This window comes from Brassica napus, chromosome C9 (assembly GCF_020379485.1).
Source record: "Brassica napus cultivar Da-Ae chromosome C9, Da-Ae, whole genome shotgun sequence".
Taxonomy (NCBI): Eukaryota; Viridiplantae; Streptophyta; class Magnoliopsida; order Brassicales; family Brassicaceae; genus Brassica; species Brassica napus.
Window position 1 is genome coordinate 27,459,796 of NC_063452.1, and position 11,320 is coordinate 27,471,115.

The 11,320-nt window shown below is 36.2% G+C and overlaps 1 protein-coding gene across 3 annotated transcripts; it reads right to left on the bottom strand.

Annotated features, from left to right (window-relative positions):
- Window positions 1-8,786: 8,786 nt before the first annotated feature.
- Window positions 8,787-10,505, bottom strand: LOC106366906 (probable tyrosine-protein phosphatase DSP4). 3 transcript variants are annotated; one of them, XM_048768314.1, is made up of 5 exons: window positions 10,080-10,488; window positions 9,922-10,015; window positions 9,436-9,493; window positions 9,290-9,333; window positions 8,787-9,208 (listed from the first exon to the last, which is right to left on the bottom strand). In XM_048768314.1, the coding sequence occupies exons 1-5, from the start codon at window positions 10,295-10,297 to the stop codon at window positions 9,020-9,022; spliced, it is 603 nt and encodes a 200-aa protein (XP_048624271.1). In that variant the 5' UTR covers window positions 10,298-10,488; the 3' UTR covers window positions 8,787-9,019. The 3 variants fall into 3 exon arrangements, with proteins under 3 accessions (XP_048624271.1, XP_013662041.1, XP_048624272.1); XM_013806587.3 differs by having other exon boundaries at window positions 10,126-10,485; XM_048768315.1 differs by lacking the exon at window positions 9,290-9,333 and having other exon boundaries at window positions 10,080-10,505.
- Window positions 10,506-11,320: the final 815 nt, after the last annotated feature.

Consider the following 11,320-nt stretch of genomic DNA (forward strand, 5'->3'; position numbering starts at 1 on the left):
TATTTATGGTTTATTCGTTGGAGAATTTACTCCGAGTGAATTTAAGATGAATATCGGTTTAATTTTCTTTACATCGCTTCTCCTTGTAATTGCTTGCATGATTAATGTAAACGGTTCCTTTTAATATTAATAATATTCTAATAATTTTTATTTATGTGCTTTAGAAATACAAATGGCAAAAATCGAGAAACTTCAGTTTCCGGCATTGGAAGTAACTGGGACAAACTACACGGCATGGGTTACAAACATGGAGCTTCATCTAGATTCCGAGAAAATACTCGAAACAATAAAAGAAGGCAATATATCAACCTCTCATGAAAAGGCTAAGGCCGTGATATTTCTGAGAAGGCATCTAGATGAAAATCTTACGCATGATTATGCGAGAACCAAAGATCCCTTAGATCTTTGGAAAGCTCTGAAGGAGAGGTTTGATAACCAAAAGAAAATTACTCTCCCCCATGCACTCGATGAGTGGAAAAATCTACGATTTCAAGATTTTGAAAAAGTGGAAACGTACAATTCCGCTATATTGAGAATAGCGGCGCAATTAGATTATTGCGGTAAGCCTGTCTCGGAAGCAGAAATGCTCGAGAAAACTTACCAAACGTTCCACAAAAATCATTATGTTCTACAAGAACAATATAGAAATTGTGGGTATACGAGGTTCTCTGAACTCGCTGTGGCGCTTATAATAGCGGAGAGAAATAATGAACTCCTCATTAAAAACCACAATGCCCGACCCACGGGAACCAAAGCATTTCCTGAGGTAAATGCAACGGATATAAAAAATCCGGAAAAAGGAAATTATTCCTATCGTGGGCGTGGTCGTGGCCGTGGTCACAATCGTGGTTTTGGTCGTGGTCGTGGTTATCGATTTAACCGCAACCATGAAAGGAGTAACAACCCAAGAGGAAGGGGATCCAACACATGGAATCGATCTGATCGGGTAAAAGGAAAAGAAACCCAAGAAAACCCTACTCATAAAAATGAGAACGTCTGTTACAGATGTGGATCGAAGGGACACTGGTCTCAAGTATGTCGAACTCCTCGGCATCTATGCCAATTGTACCAAGAATCTATTAAAGGCAAGGCAAAGGAAGTAAATCTCAATGAACACCTTGTGGGTACAACATCGACATACCTCGAATCCTCTGACTTTATGGGAGATTTCGACGAGGCCACTCATCAAAATAATTGAAGTGCTTGTACTGATCAAGCTTAATAATGCCTAGTGATGCCATAAAATATTATGTATTTCACTTTCAAATAATGTTGTATTTCAAAATATCTAATGTATAATTATTGTGTACTTGTTATTGATGCATAATATGTTTACTTATGAAAGTTTATTTTCTTTATTGATATTAACTGTGTGTTACAGAAATGGATAAGAAAGCAAATGGAACAACAACTAAACAAATTGGTAGAGAAGTTTGCATACCAGATAGTGGCACAACGCACACTATACTGAAGGATAAGAGATATTTCTCTACTTTAAAGTCAGTAAAAATGACTATAAACACAATATCAGGTCCTACAGACCTGATCGAAGGAATTGGCAAGGCGAACTTTATGTTGCCTAATGGAACAAAGTTTTCCATAGATAATGCCTTATATTCTCCAAATTCTAAGAGAAATTTGTTGAGTTTCAAAGATATATACCGTCAAGGGTATAACACTCAGTCTGCAACTGAGAATGGAAAGAAGTATTTGTATATAACTTCTGAAAAATCAGGCAAAGGCCTTGTACTGGAAAAATTTCCAGAACTTCCTTCTGGATTGCATCACACTTATATTGATGCTATAGAATCACATCTTGTGATAAAAAGAAATCCAGAAGATGTTACATTATGGCATGATCGCCTTGGTCATCCAGGCACTACAATGATGCGAAAAATCATTGAAAGCTCACATGGTCATTCAATAAAAACCCAAGATATATACCAAAGTAATAAAATGACATGTGATGCGTGTGCTCTTGGGAAATTAATCATAAGACCATCACCAACCAAAGTTGACAAAGAATCACCAAAGTTTTTGGAAAGAATCCAAGGTGATATTTGTGGACCAATACATCCACCGTGTGGACCATTCTACTACTTTATGGTATTAATCGATGCATCGAGTAGATGGTCACATGTTTGTTTGTTATCATCTCGAAATATGGCATTTGCGAGATTTCTAACTCAGATAATCAAATTAAGAGCACAGTTCTCAGATTATCCAATTAAAAGAGTTAGATTAGATAACGCTGGTGAATTCACATCCCAAGCTTTTAATGATTATTGTATGGTATCAGGGATTGAAGTAGAGCATTCTGTTGCTCATGTTCATACACAAAATGGTTTGGCAGAATCATTAATTAAACGGCTGCAACTAATTGCAAGGCCATTGATCATGAGATCAAAACTCCCAACCTCTGTATGGGGACATGCTATTTTGCATGCAGAAGCACTAATTCGGATAAGACCAAGTGCATACCATAGATATTCCCCATTACAGTTAGCATTTGGAAAAGAACCAAATATCTCTCATCTAAAAATCTTTGGTTGTGCGGTTTATATTCCAATAGCACCACCACAACGTACAAAGATGGGACCGCAAAGACGGTTGGGAATATATATTGGCTATGATTCTCCATCAATAATAAGATACCTAGAACCACAAACTGGTGATGTGTTTACGGCACGATTTGCCGATTGTCATTTCAATGAGAAAGAATTCCCAACTCTAGGGGGAGACAATAAACAAGTAGGAAAAGAGATCAAATGGAGTGTACCATCGTTATTACACCTTGATCCTCCTACGAAACAGTCAGAACTAGAAGTTCGACGTATCATGCATTTACAAAATATAGCAAATCAGCTACCTGATGCATTTGCTGATACCAAAATGGTAACTAAATCACATATACCCGCTGCAAATACTCCTGCTCGTATTGAAATACCACAAAATGGTGGAACGGCAGTTGATACACGTGAATCAGGAACACGTTTAAAGCGCGGTAGACCTATTGGTTCAAAGGATAAACTTCCTAGAAAACGTAAGGAATGTGAAAAGCATGATACTCCCAAAATAACAGAAAATATTTTGGACGAAGAAAATTGTGAATCTAATGACAATATAAAGCATCTTGAATCTGAAGGAAATCATGAGATTTCTATCAATTACATCCATAATGGAAAGATATGGAAACGAAATGAGATGGATGATATTGATGACGTTTTCTCATACCTTTTAGCAAAGGAAATAAATGAAGAAAACGAAGATCCAGAACCAAAGTCTGTATATGAATGTCAAAAGAGACATGACTGGATAAAATGGAAAGATGCAATTCAAGTCGAATTAGATTCGCTTAACAAACGAAATGTATTCGGACCTATTGTGCTCACACCCAAAGATGTAAAACCAGTTGGGTACAAATGGGTGTTTGTCCGAAAAAGAAATGAGAAAAACGAGATTACAAGATACAAAGCTCGTCTCGTAGCCCAAGGTTTCTCTCAAAGGCCAGGAATTGATTATGAGGAAACTTATTCTCCTGTCATGGACGCAATCACATTTAGATTCCTGATGAGCCTAGCGGCCAATGAAAATTTAGAAATGCGTCTCATGGATGTCGTTACGGCATATTTATATGGATCATTAGATACTGATATCTATATGAGAATCCCAGATGGATTTAAAATGCCAGAAACGTTAAGTTCCAAACCTAAAGAGTTATGTGCAATAAAATTGCAAAGATCATTATATGGGTTAAAACAATCTGGACGAATGTGGTATAATCGTCTCAGCGAACACTTAACAAAAGAAGGATACACGAATGATCCTATATGCCCTTGTGTTTTCATAAAGAAAACAACATCCGGATTTGTGATAATCGCGGTGTACGTTGATGATCTTAATATTATTGGAACTCAAAACGAAATCCAAAAGGCATCAAACTATCTGAAAGGAGAATTTGAGATGAAAGATCTCGGCCAGACAAAATATTGTCTAGGATTACAAATTGAGCATTCTCGAAAGGGTATATTTGTACACCAGTCTACATATACCAAACGAGTATTGAAACGCTTTAACATGGATAAAGCAACTCCTCTTAGCACCCCGATGGTCGTTAGATCACTTAATGTTGAAAATGATCCGTTTCGACCATCTGAGGAAAATGAAGAAATACTTGGTCCTGAAACTCCATATTTAAGTGCAATTGGAGCTCTTATGTATCTTGCAAATTGTACTCGACCTGACATATCTTTTGCCATTAATCTTTTAGCGAGATTCAGTTCGTCTCCTACGCGAAGACATTGGAATGGAATTAAACATGTCTTCCGTTACTTTCAAGGAACAACTGATTTAGGCTTGTTTTATCCTAAAAGTTCAAAAGGTCGATTGGTTTTGCAGATGCAGGTTATTTGTCAGATCCACACAAAGCTCGATCCCAGACAGGATATGTTTTTACAATTGGAGGCACCGCCATATCTTGGCGTTCTCAGAAGCAGACACTTGTTGCTACTTCTTCAAATCACGCTGAGATCATTGCACTCCATGAAGCAAGTAGAGAATGTGTATGGCTAAGATCAATAAGCCGACACATCTGTTCAAGCAGTGGGATTAACGAAAATAAGGAGCCAACTATTCTATATGAAGATAACGCGGCATGTGTTGCTCAAACGAAGGAAGGATATATCAAAAGCGATAGAACCAAACACATACCTCCGAAGTTCTTCTCATACACTCAAGAGCTCGAGAAGAATAAAGAGATTGAAGTAAGATATGTTCGATCATGCGACAATGCAGCCGACCTCTTCACAAAATCACTCCCTACCTCGGTATTCAGAAAACACATCCACAACATTGGGATGCGCCATCAGAAGGATCTATGACTGTTCATTCGAGGGAGAGCTTACGTAGTTGTACTCTTTTTACCTTACTATGGTTTTTCCCATTGGGTTTTCCTGGAAAGGTTTTTAACGAGGCAACAAAGACGTTAAGCGAGAGCGGATAGTGACACCGGCCCCCAAGGGGGAGTGTTACGAAAGTCTAAAGGAGGAGCCGTAATGTTTGAAATATAAAAAGATGTGGGGCCCGCTGCACTATTTACACAGTAGATTTTTTCTCTATATAAACGATCGATTTCGATCGTTTAGAAGAACACACCAAAAACTCTTCTCTTCTCCTTAATAAGAAACACTATCTCTCTATATCAGTGTTATTATTTCTACGGGTATAATATTTTGCCCTTATTCAAATTCCCGCGATATAATAAAATTTCAGTTCTTTTTATAACAATGAGAATAATTTTCAATCTCCACTTTTATTGCCAACGTTTAGATTGTGGGCTATATAAATCCATGATAATCTAATTACAAAGTTACTCACCTTCATTACAATTAAAAATAACAATCTCTTGCAATTTTTTCTTGTCTCTGAGAGTTTAACATAATTCTAGATTCAACAGATTTTGGTTCTCAAGTGATGTAAAATTGAAGATATAAACAGTTGTATCATGTGATTTTTGAACGTATTCAAGCCTGACACACTAGTACACTACATATGTTTAAAGATTTAAATCGAGAAATATTAGTTTTGATTCTCTTTTCAATTTGTTTTTAATCTAAATATGATATTATTTAAAAAAAACTATGATATTATTTTTGGTTATTTATTTATCAATTTTAACTGGTTGTAGTGGTTGTTTTATATATTAGATTGCAAATCTTGTAAATATGGTGCATACAGTCTTATAAGTTATATGCGTTTAAAGAATTAAGACTCAACACATATTTACAAGATTGTCAATCTAATATGTGAAGCACAGTCAAAATCTATAAATAAATAAAAGTAATACCAAAACTGGCTTAAAAATGGATTGAAAATGGATCGAAACGGGTCAAGATTAATATCTTTTAATTTTTTAATCACTTGTAATGTATTTGTTTGGGTATGTTCAAGAATCCTGTGATGCAGCTGTTCATATCTTTAGTCTCGCAACATTTAAAAACCAAAGTATGTCAAACTCATAAGACCATAACTATGTTATACTTTTGGACAAGAAAAAAAAAATGCAAAAAATTGTAGTTTTGTTTGTATTGGAGGTGTGTACTTTGGAATGAAATGATCATGGCTTTATTTCATCTATTTGATCACGGCTTTTTTTTTTTTGTTATTGAATAAAGTCCTCAAAGGGGTATCAACCAAACGGTTGAGGATTAAACAAACCAAAGTAACTGAATCCAAATAAAGAAGCTAACAAAACCCAAAGACACCAGTAAGCGCCATGAAACAAGATAAAACTCAAAGGGAAGAAAGGAGAAAGACATCTTCCTGCTCAGAGGTATGCACCGACTCTGAGATACATGATAGCGATCATCAGACTAACGCCATAGCTTCTCTTCTAATGCGAGACTCCAGCCAACCCGGACCATTCGCAGACATATAAGATTGATGGTGCTGGATATGTAAAGCACTGTCTGCGATTGCAGAGGCAATAAGGTTCCCACTTAGAGATGTCAAAACTAATTTGCAAACCTCCAGTTGTGCAATAGATCTGTTGAATTTCCTCCAGTGGGGTTGGAGCGATTGTGGTAAGTTAGAAGTCGACAATGTCACTGGGGACATAGTTGAAGAGAACTCCAGAATTACTCTGCTTAGGTTTAGATGTCTCATTGCCTCCACTGCCCATCCCAAAGCCACTAGATCAGCTTCCAACTGTGAGCATATACCAACAAAGGATCGTCTACTAGGAAAAAGGGATTTCCCATACAGTGCCGTCCCATACTTTTGGGAGGCTTAAAGCCTGAAAAAAAAATGTGGCCTCCAATACAAAAATTTGTGGTGCAAAAATAATCAATTGGTGACAATTCGTCATGTGAAAGTGTTGTTAAAGGGTGAGGTCTTGGGTTCGAGTAACGCCAAGCGCACCAATAACCTATATGGGAGAGTCAGTGAAGACTCACATGTGAGAGGTTAGGATCGGTGCTCTGCAGGGCGAGTCTGGAACCTATGAAACATGTAGTTACCATGGGGCAGGTTGTTACAATAAGTGAAAATACCTAGGAATTTTGCTAGAGAAAGGTTCGAACTAGTAGCCAAAAGGTCAAATTTTGGATTACTTCACCATTAAACCAAACAAATATTTTGAAAAATGTGGCCTTCTAATCACACTTTTATTTTGTGGCCTAAAGCAAATGCTTTATGTGCCTTATAGAAGGAACGGGCCTGTTCCCATATGAATCCCTTACAATCCACGCCATCCCTCCGTGACCATTACTTGAAGACCACGCTGATCCCACATTGCAGTTGACTACGCCCAAGGGAGGTTTCGTCCACATATTTGAGTTCGTTTCTTCACACGTAATCTCAGTAACATCATTTGGAATAAAGGAGTTCAACCGAAGCCATACTGCTGCTTCCTCCAAAGCCTTATCTAAGGTGATAGCAGGCTCAATCCTTCTTTTCTCAAAACAGAACATATTCCTATTTTTCCATATATACCAAAGCACCCAAGGGAAGGCTAGACGAAGCTTGGGGTCCAAGGAATTCTTCTTGCTGCAAGAGAAGAGATAGTGTATATTCAAGAAAACCGAGGAGCGTGAGAAACCTACCAGAGGGAGAGGAATCGAAGATCTGTCCCATACTTCTTTCGCCATTGGCTTTATTCATTTATCTTTTATCGTGGCTTTTATATAGTTCACAATCCAAATGTTGACGATAAAAGTAATTATATTGATGTGCACTAAGGTATAGGTTACAAAATCAAAATCAATTTTGCATTTACTCCCCCAAACTCACGTTGGCCATCATAATTAGAAAATATATTTCCCTTATTCTATCTTTTAGCTTTGTAACCACAAAGTTCAGAATAAAAAATCTAGACCAATAAATCTAATTTCGTTTCTAATCTATTGGCTCATTTATTAAATTTCAAAACATGAAATTGGGGTTGGTCCGAATCACTTTTTCAAGAATCAAAGTTTTAAACTTTTTTGTACTTTCTCAACTTTAAATAGAAGAGAAAATTTGCTCAAAATAAAATACAAGAGAAATTAAATTTCATATTTCTAATGTGAAATACTTTACAAATAACACAGTTTAAACTTTTATTTTTCATTCAAACAAACTTCGTTTTGACATATAATTACACCGTTTCATAGTGCTCATAATAAGAAATCCAACAATTCTAAGATCCTATCATTTCAACAATTAAATTGTCTAGAAAAGCTACGGGGATATTGGCGAAAGCCATTTATCCTGAATACAGTTCCAATAGTTTGTTCCTTCTTGTGTTTCTATTATATTATTTTTTAGTTTCTGCTGGTGTGTGTTGGTTGAGACTATTGTTGTTCTAATATATATGGTGTTGTGATTGCCTCCTCGTCCTTTCAGTAGGAACTGAGTAGTGTTCATGATCTCCTCCTTCTCAATCTCAAAAAGATAAAAGACCATGTTTTGTATTTGGATGCGACATCTACATGCAGTATTTGAATACAACATTTGGATGATGTATCCAAACGTGCTTGTCCTTGCAAAAGGAACTGAGTGGTGTTCGTGTTCTCCTCCTTTCAGTTCGTTGGCTTTCTCAACCTTGACAAGGTAAAGCTACACCAGGCCTCTATACTTGGGAGTTTTATATTGCTTCCTGTTTAAAACAAATTGTATACCCTTGAAACTTAAAGTTCTCGTTTTGTCTTGCATAATGCGTTTATTATTAATGTTCTTGTATTTTTACATGTAGTACTTTTTTTTTAACAACAACTTTGATACTTTATCCCCTACTTTGAACAGTAAAATTTAGTAAAAAGACTTTATGATAAAACTGGTTCTACATGATAACGTTTAAATGGAGAGTCTCGTAACAATCCTATCCATTTCCCCTCTAGAAAAACCCTACAATTTTAATTTATTTAGATTGTAATAAAAGGGTTTTTTATTTGAATGATTTTTCATCTAGCTGAAGAGACTTTGCAACTTTTAAAGACATTCAACAACACCTTAAGTTGTACGTACGTTTCGCTTTCAGTGATCAGCACCTCTTGGAACATGAGAAGGAGAGTGGTGAATGCCTTAGATTGGAGATGTCAAAGAGCTCCATGAATCTCTGGTCTGAGATCCTAGCTTTGGAAGCTGCAAATCTCTGGTACTCGTCGAAGATGGAAGACAAACACCATCTCTGTATCTTCCTCACACACCCGACTAGACATCCGGTCCGGTGCTGAAACCAAGCGACAAGATAAATTAGGAAAGATTGTGAGACAAGGGTTTCACACAGGAGAGAGAGAGATTTCAATATAACCTTGCCACTTTTGCAGTGAATTAAGACAGGATGATTCTCTGTATCTGGTATACCTCATCAAATTAGACGGTTTCAATGTTCCAAAAAAAAAAAAAAAAGCCTCAAGGACAAGATGTTTTAGAGAGGCAAAAAGAAAAAAAGGTTACCTAGGAGTACTTGTAATGCTTCTCGGATAACTTGGTCCGGGATATTAACAAAGGGTTCCTGAAAAAGGAGAGAAACATCTAATCTCAGTAGCATCCATTTAATATAATTCCATATCATATTTAGATGATTCCTAAGTAAAAAAAGATGAGCAAACTGGGTCAAAGACAAGAAACACTTTGTAACTCAAAGACAAAACGAGTTTACTGAAATTTCCTATATTTCCCATTAATTAATATATAGAGGAGAGAGCACAGGATATGCTATATCCCCAATCAATTACTGACCAAGTCAATCTCTGGTTATCATCTCAATCACAAACATGGAAAAAAACTAAATCAGTTTAACAGATATTAGGTGCAGAGAATTTGAAGCAACAGCATATAACGTCACACTATGCAAACAAATAGGATAAGCAATAATAAACAATCATTACCATAAAAGAAAGTGATAAAAGATTTATATCAATGTAATCAAATCATCCTCACCTTGCATCTCTCGATTCCAAACTGAAACACTTGGATCCCATTCGATTTGGCAAACTCTACATTCACCTCTGGATATGGCTCAGGGCACAAGTATCTACATCAACAACATATCAGAGACTGAACACAGAGAGGAAACATTTGTGGATTATACGACGTACGATTCTCTAACCAAGACGACGACGGAATCAAAAACGGAGAGATTACATGATGGATCGGAGTCGCAGAGACTGGAGGAAGCTGAAACTAACCGGTTCAGGGAAACCTGAACGGAATATTCCGTTATCCACCATAGCGAAGTTGAGCGGCGGCACGAAAATCTCTCTCTCTTTCTCGGTCTCGATCGGTGAGTTCTCTGACTGAGGTACGGTGTGTACATCGCCGTTGTAACTCTCCAACGTCATGGTGACGATAAAAAGGAAGAGGGCTTTTTCGGATTTGAATTGTTTCTTTTAAAAGAGTCGATGGATAATATTTTAGGGATTCATCAGAAAGGTTTTGTTGGATTCTTTGGAAGAAGGAATCTTGAAACGGATCTTCAAGAATATTCCTTTGCCATTCTCCTTCTCCTTTAAAGCCAATGAAAAATGATGAATAATCAAATTCATTAATTAAGTATTTTTCCCCTTTTGATTAAAGAGCCAATATTATGTGAAAAAAAAAACATATAAAATGCAAGCATGGGAACCGGTCTATACGCACACAACACCACTCTTCACCAAAAAAGTATATTTTTCATATTATCAAAAACTTCTAAACCAAAGTCCTTTATCCGAAATTATTTATTCAACCCAAAACTTTCTCTTTAACTTTCAGGGCCAGGTTTGCTCACAATTCTGAACAACCGTATGAACAAAACACCCTTCAAGCACGATTATCGGCAGTATATTAACACAGGTTTCAAAAATAAAAAAGCTTAAAATAATGAAAAGTTAAGAGAGAAGAAAGAGAAAGGTTCTAAACTAACAACTTTTGGATATGGTTTTCTGACTCATATACACATGTGTTAGTATTTTATTGGTCCTAATTTTTACAGAAAAATAAAAAGTAAATAAATTATTAAAATAATAATTTTTTTTTTTTTTTTGCAACTTCTATCCGTTGTAACCGATGCAGATGCTCCATGGGCAGGGGTTGTTTTTACACCATTTCTCACTAATGAAATAATCTTAAAAAATAGAAAAACAGATGAGAGAGGAGAGAGACGTTTTTACATGAAGAAATAATTTGAGAACGGTAAGTGATGCTTCTACGGGTGTTCAACATCTAATAGACAATTTATGTAAAAAATAAAAGAAAAGTTAATTATGCAATTAAAACATTATTATATTTATATTTGAGAGACTAAGAACATGATTATTGCTAGGACAAGTTTAAGAGTCCTTAGTATATTTTAATAATA